At 41.9% G+C, this 24825-nt stretch overlaps 3 protein-coding genes across 4 annotated transcripts; all 3 read left to right on the top strand.

Annotated features, from left to right (window-relative positions):
• The first annotated feature begins 1103 nt into the window (after positions 1-1103).
• LOC308114559 (uncharacterized protein) lies at positions 1104-7326 on the top strand. The gene is made up of 7 exons (XM_080471545.1): positions 1104-1444; positions 2087-2290; positions 4166-4285; positions 4578-4634; positions 4830-5060; positions 5932-6060; positions 6595-7326. Exons 2-7 carry the CDS (start codon positions 2114-2116, stop codon positions 6631-6633), a joined length of 753 nt encoding a protein of 250 aa, XP_080327671.1. The 5' UTR covers positions 1104-1444; positions 2087-2113; the 3' UTR covers positions 6634-7326.
• A 1123-nt stretch (positions 7327-8449) lies between these two features.
• Positions 8450-11718, top strand: lamtor2 (late endosomal/lysosomal adaptor, MAPK and MTOR activator 2). Its single transcript, XM_080471544.1, has 4 exons — positions 8450-8660; positions 9517-9679; positions 9786-9875; positions 11230-11718. The coding sequence occupies exons 1-4, from the start codon at positions 8593-8595 to the stop codon at positions 11284-11286; spliced, it is 378 nt and encodes a 125-aa protein (XP_080327670.1). The 5' UTR covers positions 8450-8592; the 3' UTR covers positions 11287-11718.
• Positions 11719-12177: 459 nt separating this feature from the next.
• On the top strand, positions 12178-23695 carry LOC308114557 (ras-related protein Rab-25-like). Of its 2 annotated transcripts, none has more exons than XM_080471542.1 (5): positions 12178-12574; positions 19045-19240; positions 21024-21217; positions 21305-21385; positions 22178-23695. In XM_080471542.1, exons 1-5 carry the CDS (start codon positions 12538-12540, stop codon positions 22294-22296), a joined length of 627 nt encoding a protein of 208 aa, XP_080327668.1. In that variant the 5' UTR covers positions 12178-12537; the 3' UTR covers positions 22297-23695. The 2 variants fall into 2 exon arrangements, with proteins under 2 accessions (XP_080327668.1, XP_080327669.1); XM_080471543.1 differs by having other exon boundaries at positions 12320-12574; positions 21310-21385; positions 22178-23144.
• The last annotated feature ends 1130 nt before the right edge of the window (positions 23696-24825 follow it).

The raw sequence follows: 24825 nt of genomic DNA, 5'->3' as shown, positions 1-24825 counted from the left end.
ATTCTCTGTAATGGTTCAGTACGTCAGTTCGACCCTCGACATTGGTGTTATTCCGCCCAGAGATAATCATCTAGCCGGGGGTCTGCAACCTGCGGCTCTGGAGCCATTTGTGGCTCTTTGGCTCTTTTGTAGAAGTCCCTTTAACCTTTCCTCAGATTATACCAAAAATAACATTTTATCCTCTTATTATTATTATTATTTACAGACCAGAGTCATTTTCAAAATTACTTTTATCTCCTGGATGAAAAAGACACAATAACTAAAATGGGAAAAATGTTAAAATGACCAATATTTACAAGATAAACAAGGGAAACAAGCTTTATAAAAAAGACAAAAACAAAACAATACTGCTTATGAAATAGATCCAATTGTTAAAATGGAACAATTAGACTCTATCATTCCTCCCTGTAAATAGTGTTTGCTGTGTTTTTGGTTAATTTGATCCTTTTCTGTGTTTAAAGTTAAGCCTTGAAAATATTTAATGTTTTACTTCTATCCTGTCTTATTTCATATCCCACTTTCTATTTATTCTGTGTGGAGCAAAGCTGAAAGGCGATTCCCTCTGGGATTCATAGTCTTTCTATTCTATTCTATTCTAAGATGTTAAAACTGTCTGGAAAATGCTGGAAAATCAAGATGAGACTGCTAAAACCAGGCCCTGAGAATGAACCGTTTACCAGCCTAAACGGTAAAAGAAACTTCATGGATGCATTTCAGAAACATAAAACTAGTTTAGAGGGTGTGTCGGCCTCATTCCACACTTATAGGCACCGTGTGCATATTCTTCTATTATATTGTATTTTTACCTGCTTTTTTGTGCAATACATCCACCCCCATAGTCTGTACATGTCCACACTTATAGGCACCGTGTGCATATTTTTTCTATTATATTGTATTTTTATGTGCTTTTTTTTTTTTTTAGTTCCTGCTACGTGTGCTTCTTTCTCTGTACTGTCATGCTGTACCGCTGCAAATTTCTCAACATGCGAGATAAATAAAGGGATATCTTATCTTATCTTATCTTATTTCAAAGGTGAAACGTATTTTGTGACGCCAGTGAAATTTGGTTTGTTGGAAAATCACCAATAGACGGGCGGAACTTTTCCGAATGAAACTCATCTCACCACACCTGCGGGGTTTTGTCTCAGCAACAAATAAAATCAAGTCAAATCAACCAGATCAGCTTCTCCCAGGACGAATGCTTCGGGTTTTATTCATTCATTTGCTGTAATGAAAAGGCTTTTGTGCGTTTCACCGCAGGGTTCTGGGTCTGTGACTGGTTAACCACCCTGGAGGAGGGAGAGCTTCCCGGAAGAGGTTGGATTTCTCTCCTCTTTTTTATTTTTTTTTACTTCTGAACAAGAACTGCGCAACAACAACCAGCAAGTTAACCACAGGCTGCTTCCGTTCTCAGACTCTTTCCAGTTTATTCCCACTTCGGCAGGTAAAAGAGGTTCTTTCTAGTGTTTTGGTGAATGAAACAGAAGGAACGGAGCAGAGCGACCTGTTTTTAACTTTAACTGTCGAACCGGACCGCGTTTTAAACAGAAGACCCGGAATCTTCATGGAGATTTGAAGAAAACTCTTATTAATTATGACTACATGTATAAACAGATGAGAATCCAATTAAAAAACATTTTAAAATAGTTCAAACTTTGGATAAAATGAGGAAAAGTTCCTGAATATGTTTGAAAAAAGGCGAGCCCAGGCTGGCCTTGTTTCCTCGCGCTGACGTCACTCAGGTGCAGCCGATTGTCGCGGGTTCGAGTCCGCACCGGTCCGGGGGTTTAGGCCCTTCTGTTTTTAGTTAATTCTATTAATCTGAACATGTGAATCTCAAAATACAACGAGGAGTGAAACATTAACAGTGAGAAGAAAACCTGCACAATAAAAAAAAAAAAAAAAATCTAATTTTGCAATGAGAGGAAAAACTGAAGAATTGTCAATAAAGACGTCTGGAAAATTGGGGTGTTATAAAGTTTTGACAGTGGATACAACTATTCTTATGACACACACACACACACACACACACACACACACACACACACACACGGAGCGTGGTTGTGACGGTTGCTCTTCCTCCCAGGTGTCCCAGCGTCCAGACGGCGGCAGGATGTCGGTGAGCATCACCAGAGCCGAGGGCGTCACGGTGCTGACCCTGAACACCGACTCCAGCAGCGTCTGCCCCCCGCTGTGCCAGATCCTCCATGGCCTGTGCTACAACCCGGCCTGCTGCTCCGTGTCGCAGCAGCTGAGGAACATCCAGAGGAGCTCGCCGTCACTGCTGGGGGTGAGCCGACGACACATACTGGAAATATCTACTGCAGTACAATTACTAGTTACTTTGTTTTGGGAATAGTGGAGTTACTTTAACAAGGTACTGAAACTAAATGAAGGAAATGCTTTGAAAAGTTCACATTGTAGATGTTAGAGGAGGAAGATGCTCTATAAACTGGATGTTAGAGGAGGAAGATGCCCTATAATCTGGATGTTAGAGGAGGAAGATGCCCTATAATCTGGATGTTAGAGGAGGAAAATGCTCTATAATCTGGATGTTAGAGGAGGAAGATGCCCTATAAACTGGATGTTAGAGGAGGAAGATGCCCTATAATCTGGATGTTAGAGGAGGAAGATGCCCTATAATCTGGATGTTAGAGGAGGAAAATGCTCTATAATCTGGATGTTAGAGGAGGAAGATGCTCTATAAACTGGATGTTAGAGGAGGAAGATGCTCTATAATCTGGATGTTAGAGGGGGAAGATGCTCTATAAACTGGATGTTAGAGGAGGAAGATGCTCTATAAACTGGATGTTAGAGGAGGAAGATTCTCTATAATCTGGATGTTAGAGGAGGAAGATGCTCTATAATCTGGATGTTAGAGGAGGAAGATGCTCTATAATCTGGATGTTAGAGGAGGAAAATGCTCTATAATCTGGATGTTAGAGGAGGAAGATGCTCTATAAACTGGATGTTAGAGGAGGAAGATGCTCTATAATCTGGATGTTAGAGGGGGAAGATGCTCTATAAACTGGATGTTAGAGGAGGAAGATGCTCTATAAACTGGATGTTAGAGGAGGAAGATTCTCTATAATCTGGATGTTAGAGGAGGAAGATGCTCTATAATCTGGATGTTAGAGGAGGAAGATTCTCTCTATTCTGGATGTTAGAGGAGGAATATGCTCTATAATCTGGATGTTAGAGGAGGAAAATGCTCTATAATCTGGATGTTAGAGGAGGAAGATGCTCTATAAACTGGATGTTAGAGGAGGAAGATGCCCTATAATCTGGATGTTAGATGAGGAAGATGCTCTATAATCTGGATGTTAGAGGAGGAAAATGCTCTATAATCTGGATGTTAGAGGAGGAAGATGCCCTATAAACTGGATGTTAGAGGAGGAAGATTCTCTCTATTCTGGATGTTAGAGGAGGAACATGCCCTATAAACTGGATGTTAGAGGAGGAAGATGCTCTATAATCTGGATGTTAGAGGAGGAAGATTCTCTCTATTCTGGATGTTAGCGGAGGAAGATGCTCTATAAACTGGATGTTAGAGGAGGAAGATTCTCTCTATTCTGGATGTTAGAGGAGGAAGATGCTCTATAAACTGGATGTTAGAGGAGGAAGATTCTCTCTATTCTGGATGTTAGAGGAGGAAGATGCTCTATAAACTGGATGTTAGAGGAGGAAGATTCTTTATAAACTGGATGTTAGAGGAGGAAGATGCTCTATAAACTGGATGTTAGAGGAGGAAGATTCTTTATAATCTGGATGTTAGAGGAGGAAGATGCTCTATAAACTGGATGTTAGAGGAGGAAGATTCTTTATAATCTGGATGTTAGAGGAGGAAGATGCTCTATAAACTGGATGTCAGCTCTTCTTAAAGAAACATATTATGAACTAATGACAAAAAGCAGAAACGAACCCGCTGAGACAAAGAAGCTAACTGCTATTCAGGCCCGCTAATGCTAATGCTAATGCTAATGCGCCGGTTGTTTTGTGAGTTCCGAGCTGTAAACCGATCGTCCTGCTGACTCAGCTGAATACGTCCGGTGTAAATGTCTTCGGGGTTCAGAAGCGGCTCTGTCAGCCTGAACGTTGAATCGTCACTACGTACACAGTGGATGATTTCACAATAAAAGCTCTGTCCCTGTGTTTCCTGTCTCAGGCTCTGCACATCATGACGGGGCTCCTCATTATCGGCCTGGCGGTCGTCCTCTGTGTCAGTTACCGCGGCCTCTGGTGGTACTTGGACGCCACCGGCTTCCCCTTCTGGCTGGGCGGTGTGGTAAGCAGCTCCATCCAGCGTTCTGCAGAAGCGTCGCCATTCTTATCAAAATAAAATGAGTCTGGCGCTACAGATCTACAGATCTACAGATTTAACGGGGTTGTTAGGACAAGATGTTTTTTTCAAAAATCCCCAAATCGACTTGATTCTGCATTTTGTTTTTCTTGTCATATTAGCAACTGGTTGTTTTAGAGAAAAAAAAGACTCCATGAGTAACTGTAACTAGAACCAATACAACCTCAAATGTCCATAAATGAGGAGGTGAACCTGAAAGTTGTTTTCCTGTTTGCAGTTCGTTACGTTCGGCATCGTCAGCATCCTGTCGGAGAAGTTCCCGAGCCCCTGCCTGGTGAGTCGCTCACGTTCTCCCTCGTGAACGACTGAGCTCGTTCACGTTCGTGCTGAAAGGTCTCTGCCCCCCTTAAAGAGACAGGCGCACCCCCTTAAAACACGATTTGTGAAATTTTGGGGATCATCCCTAAAAACTTCCTGCAATTTGGACCCATAGTTTTTGTGGTCTGATGGGACGATGTGTTTGTTTCAGGTGATCATCAACGCCATCCTGCAGCTGTCTGGGATTTGTTTCTCCATCGCCTCCATCGTGCTGTTCGGCATCAACATGGGGCAGATTAACTTGTGGGACTACTGCCGACGCAACGACGACTACGACTACTACAACTACAACTACAACCGCCACCAGCACACCACGCTGAGCCCCTCCCCCGCAGACAAGGCCCTGATGGAGTCGTGCTTGGAGGCCAAGAGACTGACTCTGGTCAGATTAACTGACTACTGTAGTGCCTTTTGTTTTCCAACAGGAAGTGACATCACTACTTACCGCATCAGAAAGGAACTAGAATTTCCTGTGATTTCTTTTGATGTTCTCCTCGAGTGTACGACGTCAAAACTGGATTATTGCAGTGCTAGCATTAGTGTTAGCATCAGCTGAGTTGGAAGTGCTATAGTAATCTGATTACTGATACGCTCAGTAAATTCAGATGATGTTATATCAGTTAGAGTTAATCTGATGTTAGAGGAGGTAGTTGCTCTATAATCTGGATGTTAGAGGGGGAAGATGCTCTATAATCTGATGTTAGAGGGGGAAGATGCTCTATAATCTGATGTTAGAGGAGGTAGTTGCTCTATACCCTGATGTTAGAGGGGGGAGATGCTCCATAATCTGATGTTAGAGAGGGAAGAGGCTCTATAACCTGATGTTAGAGGAGGAAGATGCTCTATAATCTGGATGTTAGAGGAGGAAGATGCTCCATAATCTGATGTTAGAAAGGGAAGAAGCTCTATAACCTGATGTTAGTGGAGGAAGATGCTCTATAATTTGATGTTAGAGGGGGACGGTGCTCTATAATCTGACGTTAAGGGAGGTAGTTGCTCTATAATCTGGATGTTAGAGGGGGAATATGCTGTATAATCTGGATGATAGAGGAGGAAGATGCTCTATAATCTGATGTTGGAGGAGGTAGTTGCTCTATAATCTGGATGTTAGAGGAGGAAGATGCTCTATAATCTGATGTTAGATGAGGTAGTTGCTCTGTAATCTGATGTTGTCTCTTAAAGAAACATACTTATGAACTAATCAAAAGAATCTGCTACAAAACACCTGTTTGACTGTGGTTTGGTCCCTCCAGATGCTGCTGCAGGGCATCGGCGGGCTGCTGATCGTCCTGTCGGTGCTGGAGCTCTGCGTCACCGTCAGCTCCTCCGTCCTGGCAATCAAAGCTCTGAAGAAGTCCGGCGGGAGCAAGAGCAAGAGCGAGGTGAGGAATCCACTCGTGTTTCTTTTTCTCCACGTTATCTCGTCACACCGGGGCTTTAAATGTCTCGTCATGTCTTCTCACTCTGAACAGCATTAACATTAGTATTAGCCTGCATACAGTCACTCAGCCGTTAGTGGCGTTGATTAGCAATTAGCTCCTCCTCCTCCTCACGGCGCCGGCGTGTCGGTCGATCATCAGCTGTTTGTTCGCGTCTCATTAGTTTGTAGATCTGGTTCTTTAAACAAAGAAAACATCTACGTCCGTGTTGGTCAAGTTACTTGGAAGTAGTAATTATTTACTGATTACTTTTCAGAGACAGTAATCCAGTTACTTTACTGATTATTTATTTTCAAAAACACTTGTTTACTCTAATTCAGTTACTTTTAGCTACTTTTCAAACTCATGATGCCCAACTTGAATACGCTAAAAAGCAAAAGACCCTCCAGCCTCCATCTACTGGTTTCTCCGTCTCCATTAAAGTTTGCGCGCGTGCGGGGTTGTCATTCTAAAGTAATCTGATTACTTGTGTTTCAGGCTGCTGATCTGGAGGGCTACAAGCCGCTGGTGGCGTGAGTCGCTCCTCGTCCTGCTGCACAAAAACAGGAAATCTAAACCTCCGCGTTTATTTCTCATTTCTGCTTTCACCTCGGCGGAGGTTAGCGACTGAAACGCAGGCGGGAATCTCATTTCCTCTCGCTTATGTTTTTCCTTTTTCATATTTCCAAAATCTGAGTTGAGACCGAGTCGCATAATCCAGCTCGGTGCGCAGTTTGCTCTTTTACTGATTATGTATTCGTGTTCACGCGTGACCTAAACTCAACCAAACTGAATGAAAAGAAGATATGACATCATCGTTATATTCATACAGGCAGAAAAGAAATGTATAGAATCACATTCAGATTCCGGACATGCAACAATATGTCGGAACACGGGAGCCAGAAATAAAAAAAAAATTCTATAAAGTAAATAAATGAATGTTTGGTGTTTCAGTGTAATAAATGAAGTAAAATGATTTATTCTGCTAATTTTGCACGATTCGGTTAAACACACTTTCTAAATGTTGCTTTGAAAAAAAATGCACTTTTATTATTATTTGGTTCTTTTTTTTTTTTTAAGAAAAGCTTCTGCACTAAAGTGAAAATGCTGCTGGGCTTCTACTAAACTATTTCCTTTTGATTTTTCTGACAATAATAGTGCCTTGATCTGTTTTTTGGTTAAAAAGGGGTTTTCACTGTCTTTGCATTAAAGAAATTCTTTTAAAAAATACTTCATCATGTTTCCTTCTTACTTTTATTTATTTTTTCTGTCAAGGTGGAATGACTTCACAAAATCTTTAAGAAATAAATGCAATGACGTTATGTGCTTCTTGAACGTTTCCCTTATAGTGTCATGCCTACGTCTCCCATGATGCATTGCGAGAGAGACCCAGGAAGTAAACGTAAAAGTTAAATCTCGTGTTGTGTTCGCCGCTTCTGTATGAACACAAACCTCTTTTGAAGGAAAAGAGGTTTCTAAACATTTATTTCAGTCAGGAAGGAGTTTTGGTCACAGATTAACCTGATATTTGATAGTTTCTCCTGGAGAGGATCGAGTGTTTGGAGCCCTCCGCTTCCGGGAATAGATAAACTCCACAAACACATCTGTTTAATCCCAACCTCCAGGGAAAGTCTGTCTCTCCAGTCATTGTCTGAATAAACAGATGTATAGAGCCATGTTTCTTAAACATCTTAAACTTATCCATAGCAGATATCCTGCTAACACTGAAATAAAAGACAGAATTGTTGTGAATGGAACTTTTATTGTCATGAAAACCCTGAAACAAGTATTAATTTGACTGTTAAATAGTTTTGTCAGAAATTGTGTGATTTCGTTCAAACTAATATTCAAAATAATTTTGACTATTCTACTTCCCTGATAAATATCTTATTCCTGATGTCAAAGTATTTCATTCACTCGTTCAAATACTGTTAAAAAAAACAGTTTTTAACAGCTTTTAAGTTCAAATGAGACATTTTCTCAATGAAACCCTCTGACACACTAAAGGCCATTAAAACTAGAAATCTGAACTTTTCTGAATGTATTTATATAAAGTCAAACCCCGAACATGAGATGTAACTTTTTCTCTCTGTTGTCTTTTTCTTTTTTTTATCCTTGTATTGTACTTTTTATGTATTGTTTTCCCTGAATGCAATTTGTACCATTGATAGTGTGTTATTTATAAAGTTTGAAAATGGTCTTGATTAAAAATGTGTTTTGAAATACTTAGAATATAAACACAAAGAAACCAAAAAGGTTGTATTCCGTCTCAAACGTGTATGAATGGAGCCGAAAATTCCCACAAAAAACGTTGTTTTCATCTTTGACAAGATATCAGCGTGATGACTACAGTTCCCGTCGTGCATTGCGAACCCGGAATTAGAAGTCAGCTGACTTTTCTCATTTCTGTGGTGCAATTTGAAGCCTCGTTTTTAAACAATTTGAGCCTTTTGGGGTGGTTTTATTGTTCCCACGCTGGTACCAGAACAAACCGCGATGCTGCGACCGAAAGCTTTGACTCAAGTTCTCAGTCAGGCGAACACGAACGGAGTCCAGAGCACGCTGTGAGTACGGGCAGTTAGCCGCATGCTAACACAGGCTAACAGGCTAACAGCTGGGTTTATCACATTATTCCGGTTTTTTTTTCTCCTCACGGTTAAAATTGTGGAGTTTATGTCATATATATCAGGACTAAGTATTAAGGTTATGAAGAGGTTTTGTTTGGTACACTGGTATTGTTTGAAACACACCGCAGTAGTTGGATTCATATTTATCTCCTTGTTTACTAGTTTTTTGAGTCTTTGTGTCATTTTTTGTTTGTTTTGTGGGTTTTTTTTCTCATGTCAAGTATTTGTCTTTTTGTGCCTGTTATTGTCAGGTTTTGTTTTAATAGTATTGTTGTGGTTTTTTTACTTGTCATTTACGAGGTTTTTTTTGCCACTATATAGTTGTTGTGTTAAATGGATTTCACTTCTATAGCACTTTCCATTTTTAATCACCTAAACCCACTCACACACACACACCAGTGGGGGCGGCTGCCGTACCACTCAGTCCATTCGGTGACTTGCTCAAAGGACACTTCAGCATGTAGACAGGTAGAGAATCGAACCTGCAACCTGCTTTACCAACCGCAGCCACGCAAAATGTGTATGTTTTATGTCTGTCTAGTTTGTGTCACTTTACTTTTGTCCTCATTTAGTTGATTGAGATCTCGTTTTATATTTGTTGCAGAAAAGTTTCACGTTTCTATGGCACATTTTGAACACAGTGTAGTTGGCTTGTTTGGCCACTAGCGGGTGCTGTTGTTTTTTAAAAAAAATGGAACTACACACTGTAAATGGTAAATTAGTTTTTTTTTTATTGCATTTCTTTGTCATGAAGAGGACGAAGTTTAAATCGCAGCTCTTTTATTTGCTCCAGCTTGCTGAACAACGAAGGGTCTCTGCTGGCCTATTCGGGCTACGGAGACACGGACGCACGAGTCACAGCCGCCATCGCCAGCAACATCTGGGCCGCCTATGACAAGAACGGACACCAGGCCTTCAACGAGGACACGCTCAAGTTCATTCTCATGGACTGCATGGTGAGTGAGCTGCTGCTGCTCCTCCTCTTCCTCCTCTTCCTCCTCCTGCTCCTATTTACCACGACTTGGGTTGTCCAGCTGCCCCACGTTGTTCTTCTCCCCTCAGGAGGGACGAGTGGCCATCACCCGGGTCGCCAACCTGCTGCTGTGCATGTACGCTAAAGAGACGGTGGGCTTCGGGATGCTGAAGGCCAAGGTGAGACTTCCTGCACTCGGTACAGGAGGTCCGTCTGCATGTTTAAAACCTTTTCACACTGAGGATACCGACTCTACAGTTACTGTGTTAACGCTGCTTTTTTTTTAAATTTAATTTTAAACTATATTCATGGGGATTTTTGTGGGAAATGTCTCCCACCATGTTTGTCTGCTTTATAGAAAACTAAAGTTTGAACTGAACTCTTGAGTCCCGTGATTCTTTACAATCTTTCTGGTCGATTTGAGTCTGCTTCAGTCGTCCTCTCATACAGAAATACTTTGCCGCAAACAAATATTCCATTTGCAGATTTTAAAAGTGGGCGTGGCGGCTCCTCTCCCGCCGAGTCTGACGTCGTCCTGTCAGTTCATTTTGAAGTAAAAATTAATTTGTCAATCAACCTGAGACAATCTGAGTTTTTTGCATTTAAAGGAAAATGGTGTCCACACTTTATGAGCTGGTATCTTTATTTTAAGAGTGAAACACGTTTATTTAGTTCATTCATCGTTTAAAAAAATAAACAATTCGATACAACAAAAACAAAAGTCTTTAAATTCTTGAATGAGAGGAAGATTAACTTGTACACTCTGACCCGTTTTCTCATTTAATCCTTCAAACAAAATGACAATAAAGTCCGAGTGGCCATTCTCGTTTATATCAGTCACATTTCTCAAACAAAACTGAACAAACAAACAAAAATTTAATAAGTAAATACATAAACACTTTGTCATACGTCTTTTCTTTGTATTTCAATAAAAACGTTTTTTTTAAGCACTTTTTTTAAAATCAACCGCATGTTTTAGAATCTTTTGCGTCCTTTTCCAGATCGTTCCAGAACTGCAGCGTTTCCTTTGGTCCCGACGTTTGGTTTGTGTTTCGCAGCTCAGTTTGTGCAAAGTGATAAAACACAGTGGAGTTCATTAAGGGGGAAGATCTGCTGTTTGTGTCTCGAGCCCATTGTTCTCCGCTGTGTGTGCTTTCATTACTAAAGCTGACAACAGCACCAACTAGTGGCCCAACAAGAAAAAACAACGTCGTTAGGGCTAACCCGTTTCTGCCGTTGCCGTGGAAACGGGTCATCGTTTTCAAAACGTGTAAATGTGAAACTTTTCTGAAAGAAAAAAACAACAAAACTGCATTTTCACTTGAAACGTATGAACGGAGCAACTTCAATTTTCTGTGTGTGTGTGTGTGTGTGTGTGTGTGTGTGTGTGTGTGTGTGTGTGTGTGTGTGTGTGTGTGTGTGTGTGTGTGTGTGTGTGTGTGTGTGTGTGTGTGTGTGTGTGTGTGTGTGTGTGTGTGTGTGTGTGTGTGTGTGTGTGTGTGTGTGTGTGTGTGTGTGTGTGTGTGTGTGCAGGCTGAAGCTCTGGTCCAGTACCTGGAGGAGCCGTTAACTCAGGTGGCTGCGTCGTAGCGGAGAACCCAGAAGCCGTCCCGTCGTCCAGCTCGCCTCCGACTCCTGCCCCCTAGTGTGTGATGTGTGAACCTGCGTCTGCCTTTTTGCTCTGTAATCTGTAATCTGAGCGGGACGTGGGAACAACTCTGTAATCCAGCGTCCTCGCAGTCCGCCGCTGTTCTTTCGCTGCGCCGTGTGGATCAGTCTCACTAAAGTTAAACCTTTTGAACCCTGAAGAAACGTGTGAATGTTTGTGTGACGATGAATTCCTGATTGTTTAGCTTTTTCTTTTTTTTTTCTTTTTTTTTTTTTGAAACGATGTTTAATAATAAACAAGTTTGGATTAAACTGATTATTCTGGTTCATCCTGACCTCTGGGGATCCGTGCAGTCTGTTGGACAACCGACAGCACGCAAGGGAATCATAGTAATAAAAACTCAAAAGACTCGGCTCTTTTTGTTGAACTGAGTCTTTTTAGTGTTTGAGTCAGAAGAGCTGACCTTCCAGAGTCGGCTCTTTTAGTGAATTGAGTGAAAAGAACAGATTCTCCACAGAGTTGCCTGATAGAACCGAGTCTTTCTCGTATTAGAAGAGCTGTCTTTCAAGAGCTGGTTCTTTTTTAGTGAAGTGAGTCAAAAGAACAGATTCTCCTCGAAGAGTTGGCTCTTTTTTTGGTGATCCGAGTCGCCTGAAGGAACCGAGTCTTTAGTGTTAGAAGAGCTGTCTTTCAAGAGGTGGCCCTTTTTTTGAGAATTTAGTCAAAAGAACAGAAACTCAGAGAGTCGGCTCTTTTAGTGAACTGAGTCAAAAGAACAGATTTTGTTTAAGGAATCGGCTCTTTTTTTTAGTGAACCAATCTCGAGGAAACGGCTGCCGACTGACTCAGAATCACCCATCCTTCCTCCACAGGAGTGTTCCCACTGTCCTCCACCAGGGGGCGCCTGATGCTCCACCTCAGCCCCACCTGGAGGCCGCCCCTCCTGTCTAACCTGCCCTCCATCGCCCGGGGCCACACCTCCTCCTCTTCCTCCTCTTCTTCCTCCTCCTCCTGGAGACGCTGTGTGTACTTGTCCAAACAGGTTGCCTGGTTCAGGGAGCAGCTGACTCTCCTGCATGTATGTGAGGAGGACCTGGGAGGACCTGGGAGGACCTGAGAGGACCTGGGAGGACCAGAGAGGACCTGAGAGAACCTGGGAAGACCTGAGAGGACCAGGGCTGCTGTGGAGCTGAAAATCAGATTTGGGCTCAGGGACACTGAATGGACACAACATGGGATCAGACGAGCCGTACAACTTTGTCTTTAAGGGTGAGTCCACGTTGTGATTCCACTCCTGAGTCCGTCTCGCCACCACGTCCCTGCAACTGCAGCTCTTTAATTTCCTTGTTTATTATTAACTGAAAGTTTTCCAGGAACAGAAATCCTGTGATGTGTTCCAACAGAGTGCAGCAGCTCTTAGAGAGAGAGAGGAGGGGGGTGGGGGTGGGAGGTTCCACCTCAGGGGTGTTTGCATCTCGGCCAGATGGCTGCAAATTGTTTAAAAATGTAGAAGTTGCATTACTGTGACGCTGACGTCACCGTTTAAACTCATTATCTTTGCAGAAGCACGTTCACGCGGCTACGACTTCATACAAATCAGGACGTGAAGTGAACGGGAGAGTCGGTTTGGTCGTCAGAGCAACAAAACTCCTCCAGATTAGAGGCGAAGTGTCAAGACCAACACGAAATACATGCAGGGATACGTACGTGGAAAGTACTTTAAACTAAATGGGACGTATAATACAAATGTATATCGCGAAGTGACCAAAACGCATCACGAGACAATATAGACTTTAAAAGTAAAGTTATAAAAGAGGATATAAATAAAGATAGAACATAACATAGTTATCAAATTCACACACAAACAAGATGAAATGATAAATAACAGGAATCAATGTATTGATCGAATCAATAAAATTAAATAAATGAGGGAAAAATATGTTAAATTAACACTTTTACAGAAAAAAGTGATCAAACTTTGCAAATTAAACACAAAGAAATCTGTGAGATGATTAAAATACGACTTAAAAACCATCTTGAACAAAAATCAAGTCAACAAAAACAAACAAACAGTGAAAACAGGTGATCGATGTCTGAAAATGAGAAGTTTCGTCATCAAGTTTAATCACAAATTCTCCAAATCGACACGTAAGATCACCACAACGAGGATTTAATCCGACGGAAAAAAAAAATACGTGATAAAAACAATTATTTTAGACAAACATGAACGATATAAAATTGTGCATGAATTAAAAAGCACTCAAAATGAGTCAAAAGTGACAAACAAAAATGCAAATTTAGCAACAGAGAGGAAAGAAATGTGTTTTAAAATCATTTTTAATCAAATGTCAACTGACCTGTTGAAGAGATAAAGACTCAAAATCCACATCATGAGAAGCAAAATGACAAAATAATGTAAAGAAACGACAAAACGTGATTTAAAAAAGGTGCAGATTACATACAATCATCATAGAAAAGTAACAAATGGCGACAGAAATATTCAAAATGAGACAAACGTGTTCAGTTTATAACAGAAAATAACAGCTAACATGCTAAAAGAGCACAGAGGCAGGAAATCATCATCAAGAGATTAATGCAGCCGAAATTACAGATTGAACATGAGAAGTTACATCATGAGACGCAAATGAACATCAGACGTGCAAAATGGCTCCAAAACATCGAAAATTATTAATAAGCAAATTGTTAAGAAGAATGAAACTAAATGTTAAATTAATCTGAAAACACAAAATGAGGAGAATGAGAAAATCCTGTTAATTGAGTGACAGGAAATAAAATGAGATTAAAAATGACTCATGAGATAAAGACTGAGGAGACTGTTGCTGCTGGAGGAACCTCCCGATTCACAAACATCACATTTAATCCACCTTCAAATGTTGATTCAATGTTTCCTCTAATCTCACCGTCCTGACGGAAAACCAGACTCCAGACAGAGCGGCTGAAGATTTAACATCATCACGTTGTTGAGAAAGTAACTCTGCAATCACTCTGTCCGAATTTAGTAATGAGATGCTCTATAATCTGAATGTTAGAGGCAGATGCTCTCTAATCTGGATGTTAGAGAAGGAAGATGCTCTTAATCTGAATGTTAAGGAGGAAGATGCTCTATAATCTGAATGTTAGGGGCAGATGCTCTCTCATCTGGATGTTAGAGAAGGAAGATGCTCTTATAATCTGAATGTTAAGGAGGAAGATGCTCTATAATCTGAATGTTAGGGAGGAGGATGCTCTACAATCTGGGGGTTATAGGAGGAAGATGCTCTATAATCTGATATTAGTGGAGGAAGATGCTCTATAATCTGGATGTTACGGGAAGAAGATGCTCCTAATCTGAATGTTAAGGAGGAAGATGCTCTATAATCTGGATGTTAGAGGAGGAAGATTCTCTATAATCTGGACGTTAGAGGAGGAAGATGTTTTATAATCTGGATGTTAGTTAATCTTGAAAGGAACAGATATCTGAACTAATGGCAACTACAGAAAATGCTAATGCTAACGACGAAGTTACTTGGGATTAATGAGTTTCTTCTCCAGCAAGCAGGAGTCAAGTGAGCTTGTCACAGGACAACAACTTATTCTAACGCTAAAGCTCCACGAACCTCCATAACGACGACTACAATAAACAATTCATGTGTAAATAATCAGTGTTTCCACAAAAACATAATAACTCAGAAAACTTTACTTTTGTTCTTAATTCAGTTTATATTTTTAATCCGGTTTCGTCAACAACAAATCTGCAGAGCTGCCTGCGTCCATGTTTACCGTATTTCCTAGACTATATGTCTGGGGAAAGAAATCCATAAGAAGGAAACAGATCTTACAGTGACATCCAGTGGTCCCGGACAGTAAGTACCAGAATATCTCATATACTTGATAACTTTTTAATCAAAGTTCCATGACAATCCAAACAAAAACATTTTTTAAATTTATAATCTTGGAATTACGGTAGCTGCTTTCATCCATGCTGTGGCCACTGGGGGTCACCGTGAACCTGATTCTCTCACCAGGAAGTGCAGTTCGGCTGAGCTTTCACAATAAGAGGTGATTTGATGGTTGTGATAGACGTGGAGAGGATTATGTGTATGTGTATTATTCTGGATTAGCTCCCGGATTATTCGATGGTTTAACAGAAACTGACCTGCAGATTGTGTGGGTTTGCTCTCTCATAGTTTGTGATCCATTTGTATAATTTATTGTTTAATTTCATTACATTTTGCAGCATTTCGTCCGTGTTTGGTCATTTTGCGTCTCGATTTAGTTCCTCTGTACGTCACTTTGTGCCTTTAATCTGAAATTTTACATCCATTTATGCATTTTCTTTCTCAATGTGGTTGATTGTTCTTTTTTTTTTATTACCTTGGACACTTGGCAACATCATTTCTCCACAGTTTTGTTAACACAGTGAAGTCTCGTTAGGGAGGCTTGTAAACTACATTCGTGGTTTTGTGCTTTTAGGTTAGTACTTTTACTTTTGTGTGTGTATTCTGTGTCTCATTGTTGTTGTTTTGTGTGTCACTTCAGTCTCATTGTGTTTCACATTGGTTGTTACAGGTCTTTGTAGGAATATTTAATGTATTGATCCGACTGTGTCGTCAATTTTACAATCCCGAAACTCACAAAAACAAACTGGGGAAAGATTTGAGGCTCGTTTGAACTTTTTCCTCCCGAAAGTCCCGCGTCGCTGTGGAAACCGCCGCCACTGTTTGCACAAGGAGTTACTGAGTATTGGAGGAGAAGCGGGGATGAAGCAGGCCGAGTGAAGAATAACGCAGCCTGTCAAATATTGCTGGGATTAAACTTCCTGCAGCTTGTTTCTGCCTCCACAGTCCACTCCTCTACCGGAGTACAAGTACTGCTTTTGATAAGTACTCCAGTAAAAAAAAGAAAGAAAAAAAAAGTGTCTTCTTTTTCACAGATGGTCAAAGTAACTTTGGGATTCGAACCCGGTTCAGACTTCGGGTGAAAACACACCAGCCTGTACCTCGAATGTCGAGTCACGGATTAAATGATTTTCCTCATTTCAAAACAAAAAAGGTCTGATGGCATTTTAGCTTCCCTTCCCACTAACATCAGATTATAGAGCATCTTCCTCATCTAACATCCAGATTACAGAGCATCATCCACCTCTAATATCCAGACCATAGAGCATCTCCCTCCACTAACATCCAGATTATAAAGCATTTTTCTCTTCTAACATCCAGATTATAGAGCGTCTTCCTCCTCTAACTGACCCACCCAGAACTCACATCTCAGCTAAAGAAAAACTATAGTTTATCAAATAATTAATTATATTTTTCTGTGTCCATTAAAGTACCTAATCCTTTCCAGTACTAGAAACTGTATGGAATCACTGATTAATCACCATCATTTAACTTTTCAATGCTGATACTGACTCTTGTAGGCTAGCATGCTATCTGTTAGCATGCTATCTGTTAGCATGCTATCTGTTAGCATGCTATCTGTTAGCATGATAAAAGTTAAGAGGTTTCTTAGTTTAAAACTAGAAACTGCTTTTTTTTTTTCTTTTTCTCTTTTTTTTTTTACATATTTTTGTTTAAAATCAGGAATCAGCCGTAAAAAGAAATAAAAATGGAGGCTTGTAACTTTAAAAACTTTTCACTGCTTCAGCTGGAATTTAGATTGATTTGACGATTTTAGATTTAAGAAGCTTTGTTGTCATTGTGCAAATGCAACGAAATTCCATTTGTTGCATCACTAATAGCAGCAGCAGCATGTCACATTCACATTTAAATTAAAAAAAATAGTCTTTGGTAAGGTGCGGCATTTTATACCGTCGGTTATGATCACATGTAGTTTTTTGAGCCACGTAGAAACTAAACTTAGTCATGCTGTTTTCCAGAAGACTTGTTTAACCCCATCACGCCCATTCGGCGTCATTAGCGGCTTTAAACGTCTTGTTGATCTCCTCAGAATTTACAGTGTGAGATTCCAAACACGCCTCGGGATTAAACAGGCACTACAGCTTCTGTTGTGTCACCCCCCCCCCCCCCCCCCCCCCGCCTCCCCTCCCCGGGCCGCCTGAGTCAGACGGCGAACAACGGCGAGCCGACCGTGAGTCAGCCAGCAAACCACGCGCGCGGCGCTGGCGCGTGCGGTTCGACCTGTTAGCGGCTCGCAAACTCGTTCCACCTGATCTGCTTCGCTCGTGTCGTGTCCAGAAACAAAGGCGTGCTTGTGATGCGTTTCTCTTTTACCTCAACGGTTTTCAGTTTTACAATAGAGGAAGTGTGTGTAAAAAAAAAAAAAAAAGGGAGGCATGACAATGAATGAACAACTTCAGCTGCACGACGGAGAAATGTCTTCATTAGCCGCCGTTTACTGACTAAAATAAAGCAAATCCCGAAACCTGGTCAGAGATGCTCGTACGTCCCGCGGAACAGTGTCGGTTCTCTCGGCGTGTCCTCCGCCTGTTTCATGCTCTCTGCATGTTGGACTGATGGAGGACGAACTCGTTCCTCGTCCAGGTAAAGATATACTTAGTCCAGATTTACTGAGCGACACGCCTCCAGACTGTACAAGGTTTGGCTTCGTCAATATTTGGTTTGGTTTCGCAACTTGGGTTCCTGAATAAACCCTAGAAACTAGAGATGCACCGACATCACCTTATTAAAGGACAAGTACGAGTACTCCCCTTAATCTACTTGTCGATACAAAGTACCGATATTTGTACTTCTTATGCCATAAAACCTAATTCATACTCTGTACAACGACGTGCGAAGGCTGTGTGTTGCTGTGAACCACTTTTGTACAGCCGCTACATCAACGCTACGTCACCTCTACCTCCTCTATGTCGACGGTATGTCACCTCCACCAGCCTTTATCGATGCTACGTCACCTTCACCAGCCTCTATCGATGCTACGTCACCTCCACCAGCCTTTATCGATGCTACGTCACCTTCACCAGCCTCTATCGATGCTACGTCACCTCCACCAGCCTCACAGTCTACAGTAGCATAGCGCAGAGCGTAGCGTCTCTCGCCGTTTTGCGTTATGGTAATGTGGACTGTAGACCGAGCTGCTGGTGATGACAGGATCAATCACTTTAATCATGATTAGCATGTAGCATGTAGCATCGCTGGTGTGTGAGTCTGAAACTCTTTAGCATGTAGCACCGCTGGTGTGTAAGCCTGAAACTCTTTAGCATGTAGCATGTAGCACCGGTGGTGTGTGAGCCTGAAACTCTTTAGCATGTAGCATCGCTGGTGTGTGAGCCTGAAACTCTTTAGCATGTAGCATTTAGCATCGCTGGTGTGTGAGTCTAAAGCGCTTTAGCATGTAGCATCACTGGTGCGTGAGCCTGAAACTCTTTAGCATGCAGCATGTAGCACGGCTCGGAGATACACGCTGAGCAGGTAAACTATTAAGTGAAATCGGGGTAACTGCTGGTGATGAAGTTGCTGGTGATGAAGTTGCTGGTGATGAAGTTGCCGCTGTTATACCAACTATCTTTGTCCTCTTGATATTTTGTCAGAACATAATTTACAGTCCGTCTTACGTTTGTGGTTCTCATCAGTATTAAAGAATCTCCAAACCGCCGACACCGCTTGTCCTCTCGGCGACGTAGCCAACGCATGACGTCATTGGCCGGCTTGTATTCATGAGTACGAGTACTCCGTGCAGTATGAGGTCGATACCTGGTACCACTGCCTCCGCACAAAAAGCATCTGGTCGCTGACAAACGTGCCTGTGTTTCCCTGCAGTGGTGCTGATCGGAGAATCCGGCGTAGGGAAGAGCAACCTGTTGTCCCGCTTCACCAAGAACGAGTTCAACCACGACAGCCGCACCACCATCGGGGTGGAGTTCAGCACGCGGACCGTGCACCTCAACGGCTACACCATCAAGGCCCAGATCTGGGACACGGCCGGGCTGGAGCGGTACCGAGCCATCACCTCCGCGTGAGTACTGACACCGGAACCAGGCGGCCGACCGACCGACCACTGCTCCACCACGCCTCTTCGCTCGACAGCACCAACACCAAAACACCAAATACTCGGCAGTTCTGAATCTTTCCAGGTCCAAAAAAACTGAATTTAATCCACAGATTATTGTCTTAATCCTGTCAATGGTGGAACTATGGTAATTCACCATCAAGGTTTAGACGTCGTTCATTGGATCATAATCTGACAGTTTATCATCCAGATGTTATTAATAATCCAGAATCAGCTGGTAAACGTTGCACCAGAGGGACGTAATCTGGACCAGAATTGGTCCCTTTTTATTTTAAATTCCACTGGTGAAGCACCAATAATCTTTATGGTGATTGATGATCCACCAGATTATAATCTGAGTGTCGACCAGCATGAGTTGAGTTCTGATCTTCTGGATCAGTCGGAATCAGACGGTGAATCAGAAACATCCAGTCGTGACTGAAATCAGTTTGTAAACGATGTGAATTTGTGGGTTCCACTGAGGGAAGCGGTATGATGGCGACATTGATCAGAGATTAATCATCTGACGATTTGTGTTTGGGACGATCTGGACCGGAACGCTGATCAAATCACTTGTTAAGAGAATGAACTCAGTAGGTTCTTCATCTGGAGGTTCTCTGCTGCGACGCAGAACCTGAATGTGACGTCATCAGAGGAGAACTGGTTGAGTGTCGATCACAATAATCTGAGAGGAGACGGAGCACTGGAACATAATCTGGATGACCTGAGTGATGATCTGTAAAGTCGTAACCTACATTCAGGAGGGAAAAAACTCTTGATGTTTTATGATAAAATTCAATTCAATTCAATTCAAGATTGTTTTCCAAGTCGAGGGAAGTTAAAACTCGTCACTTTCTAGGTTGACGTATTAGAATTTTTCTGCTTCTGTTTGATTTTTGTTTTTTAAATCTCAGAATTCCTCTGAAGTGTGGAGCAGCAGATTGTTAATATCGGCCTTCTCCTCCTCCTGTCTCCTCCTCTTCCTCCTCTTCCTCCTCCTGGTCCTCCTGGTCCTCCTGCTCCGCCTCCTCCTCCTCCTGCTCCTCCTGTCGCCTCCTCCTCCTCCTCCTCCTCGTCCTCCTGCTCCTCCTCCTCCTCCTCCGTCTCCTCTTCCTCCTCCTGCTCCTCCTGTCGCCTCCTCCTCCTCCTCCTCCTCCTCCTCCTGCTCCTGCTCCTCCTCCTACTCCTGCTCCTCCGTCTCCTCTTCCTCCTCCTGTCGCCTCCTCCTGCTCCTCCTGCTCCTCCTGCTCCTCCTCCTGTCTCTTCCTCCTCCTCCTCCTGCTCCTCCTGCTCCTCCTCCTGTCTCCTCCTGTCTCCTCCTCCTCCTGCTCCTCCTCCTGTCTCCTCTTCCTCCTCCTCCTCCTCCTCCTCCTGCTCCTCCTCCTCCTGCTCCTCCTCCTGTCGCCTCCTCCTCCTCCTCCTCCTCCTCCTGCTCCTCCTCCTACTCCTGCTCCTCCTGCTCCTCCGTCTCCTCTTCCTCCTCCTGTCGCCTCCTCCTGCTCCTCCTGCTCCTCCTGCTCCTCCTCCTGTCTCTTCCTCCTCCTCCTCCTGCTCCTCCTGCTCCTCCTCCTGTCTCCTCCTCCTCCTCCTCCTCCTGCTCCTCCTCCTGTCTCCTCTTCCTCCTCCTCCTCCTCCTCCTCCTGCTCCTCCTGCTCCTCCTCCTCCTCCTCCTCCTGCTCCTCCTCCTGTCTCCTCCTCCTCCTCCTGCTCCTCCTCCTCCTTCTCCTCCTTCTCCTCCTGCTCCTCCCAGGTACTACAGAGGAGCAGTGGGAGCCCTGCTGGTGTTCGACATCACCAAGCACCTGACGTATGAGAGCCTGGAGCGCTGGCTGAGGGAGCTGTACGAACACGCCGAGCCCAGCATCGTGGTGATGCTGGTGGGCAACAAGTCGGACCTGGAGTCGGAGCGCTCGGTGCCCAGCGAGGAGGCCCGCCACTTCGCAGGTACATATGGGCGACCGTAACCACGGCGAGCAGACCGGCGGCCCGGCGTGAAGCCGCTGACCGCTCTCACTTCTCCATGTCGTCCAGAACAGAGAGGCCTCCTGTTCCTGGAGACGTCGGCGCTGCAGTCCACCAACGTAGAGGCAGCTTTCAACAACGTCATGGCAGGTGATCGCTCTCTGGCTTCAATCACTCATCTTCCTTTCTCTCTGTTTGTTGGGGATATTTTCCTTTTAACGCTGTGCAGTTATCTCCTCACTGAAGAGCACATGTCCCCATAAATGGTGCAGAATCCTACCCGTTAAAGTGTGTCCAGACTTTCTGTGGACTGCTGCACAACCGTCCCTTTGCTTTTGGGTGTATTCACATGCATACACATGAATACATGTGAATACTTCAATTAATTCTCCGGTGTGTGTTTTTTTTCTGACATGTTGGGAAATTGCTATCATTTGTCTGTAGATAGACCTTTGAATTTATAATACAATTTTTCCAATGTTACCGGTAAATATTGTGCAACTGTCCTATATTTTATTGGTGCACATGATTCCTGTGATTTACAAGCACATTTTGAATATGATTGTATTTATTTCCACAATTTCCATATAAACTTTCTCTTTAAATATAGTAAACATTTCACCTAAATTATGTTCAGCTATTCAGTTATGTGCAGATTTTACGTTCTAGGTTCTTGGAGTTCTCCTGTTCCATTACATTTACCAGTATCGTGCACAGATGCTCCTATGGACCATGTTCCTGTCAGTGTTTTGCTGATGTTCTGTGTTTTTTAAAGTAATCTGGAAATAGTAAAGCAGTAATTCAATTTTTTGCACACACACACACACACACACACACACACACACACACACACACACACACACACACACACACACACACACACACACACACACACACACACACACACACACACACAGTGTAACATCCATATCTTTGCCGTAGAGATCCATAAGAAGGTGGCCAACAAGGAGATGATGCGCAGCGCCGTCAGTCCTCTGACCCTGAACAGACCCGGAGTGGAAAATGGTGACGAGGGACGACCCTGCTGCAGGAACATCTGATCACTCACATTCTCCTCCTCCTCCTCCTCCTCCTCCTCTTCCTCCTCCACCGCACATACTGTCAGAATGTTCAAGGAAAATGATAAAACGCGATTAAGGACAAAAATTGGGCGAAATAAAAAGTGTAAAATTTAGAATTTTGACTTTTCGTCTCCAGACATTTTAATATATTTATAACTTGACAGAAGATGGGAGCCGCTGAAACACGTCACAGTGTAATGTTTGTTACAAGATGAGTGTTTTCTCGATATGATAAAAGTTTGTCGGTGGCGATGGTTCATCACTCCGGGTCTCCTCCTCCTCTGTCTTGTAATTCGTCGCATTTCTTTTGAGAAATAAATGATTTATGAAGTTGGTGAGTTCACTGTGTGTTTGCTTTCATCTACATGTTGACTGGAGATCAGTGGCCTGAAAGTTAGGCCAAGGTTTGTTTTTTATCCACAAATGTTTATCTATCTATCTAGTATCTATCTATCTATCTATCTATCTATCTATTGATTTGTTACCGGCGTTTTTATTAAAAACTATTGACCCAATTTGCATGAACTTTTCAGTGATGATTTGGCTTCATCCTAGTATGATTGAAGGTGATAGTAAGGTTAAAAAAAAAGTATTTTCGTCAAAACGCGGTCAGTTTTAATCTGATTGATGTCAAACCAACGAGAAAATGTCTGATGGGATGAACTGAACTGTTATCCGCTATAATTAACCTTCAGAACGGGTCAGAAATAAAACAACCTTCAATTCATGAGTTTGAATGTCTTTAAATTTAGCTTTTTGTTTCCCAGAAAATGTATGCACTTTAGTTTTCGACTGCCAGAGCAAAGAAACAACGTATTCTGTCTCTTCTTCTTCTGCTGTTAATTCTTGTGCTATTTTTTATTTTTTTTTTACGAGGAATATTTTCACAATTTAAGCAGGACAAGGATTGATTTATTTTGTTGAATTAATCGGGATTGAGTGATATCTTTTAACATCTGGAGGGCCAGGAGATGATTTAAATGGCCCTTCAAACACTAACAAGTGCCAATTATCCAGTAACCTCCCCCACAGTGCAGGTCAGTGAACGCATCGTCTGGGTCAAGAAACAGGTTGAGGTGATTTAAGCTTTGAGGAAAGATGTTTTCCTGCTTTATTCACCCAGAAAACACAGATCTGGGGTCATTTCGGGAAATTCAGGAAGGCTGTGGGGTTTGAGTGACGTTCAACTGGGACTAAAGGTAAAACAATGAGAGAAATACAATATGGAAGCATTATGTAGGGTAAACAATGTAAATTCCAATACAACACCTCGTCAGGTTTTATTACAAAGGTCCCAAAGGAGGTGAAAAGCATTTATTGTGTTTCTGTATTTTCTTTAGTTGATTTGTGATATTATAATAAAATATCAATAATGACTTAATTGATCACCTTGAGCAGATTATTTCTCTGTATTGAACCTTTTCAGGTTTAACATTAATTACAGGGGAGATGGCGAGAGTCAAGGGTCCATCAGCATGAAAGCTTGATTGATTTTTTTTCCTATTATTTGTGTGTAACTGAGTAAAAAGCTAAAGATGAAAAAGTATGACTGCTGACTGTATACGGTTATGATTGACATTTCTTTCCATCGTTTCCTGCTACTTTTTGAACATGAATTGTAAAGTAAATGGTTAATAATGACAATAATTATGATGATGCTCATCAAGCAGGTTGGTGCAATTCAAAATGCTTCACGGGAACATTCGGTGATAAAAATACTAAATGAGGAATGAACTGACGACAAAAGATGAAAACACAGGAAAAGGGGAATGTTAAAGTGTACTAAAATAAAAATTATCATAAAAAGTCGAGGGAAAAAGAGGATTTAAAGTCGCTTTAGGAAGATATTAAACATGAGTAAAGAATAAAAAGAGAAAAAGTGAAAAAAATCAAGTTAAAACCAAATTAAAGAAAATATGAAATACATCAAATTAAATTAAATTAAATTAAATTTTATTACTTTTAATTTAATGTATTGCAATAGAATTAAGTAAAATGAAATAAATTTAGATAAAATAATGTAAGATAAAATATATTGAAATGTTATTAAATTATATTAAATCAAATTACATTAAACCAATTTACATTAATTTGTATTTAATTTAATTTAATTTAATGAAATAAAATGAAATAAAATGAAATAAAATGAAATAAAATGAAATAAAATGAAATAAAATGAAATAAAATGAAGAATTATTAAATAAAATAAAGAATTACAAAATAAAATGAAGAATTATAAAATAAAATAAAGAATTACAAAACAAAATGAAGAATTATAAAATAAAATGGAGAATTATAAAATTAAACTAAATGTGTTTACCAGCCAGGACTCGAACCACCTCCTGTGTCTTTTCGTTGTGTTGCTTCACATCAGTCTACCTGTTGCTGCTTGGAGCAGGAAGACGTCACCATTCTTCCAAAGCGTGACGGACGGCGCCGCAGACCAATCAGACCCGCGCTCTTGACAGGTGTCGGTCAGCTATTAGCCAGTAGCGACGCGCGGGGGGC

This window comes from Lipophrys pholis (genome assembly GCF_963383615.2).
Source record: "Lipophrys pholis genome assembly, chromosome: 9".
Lineage (NCBI taxonomy): Eukaryota > Metazoa > Chordata > Actinopteri > Blenniiformes > Blenniidae > Lipophrys > Lipophrys pholis.
This window is presented reverse-complemented; position numbering and strand designations above follow the sequence as displayed.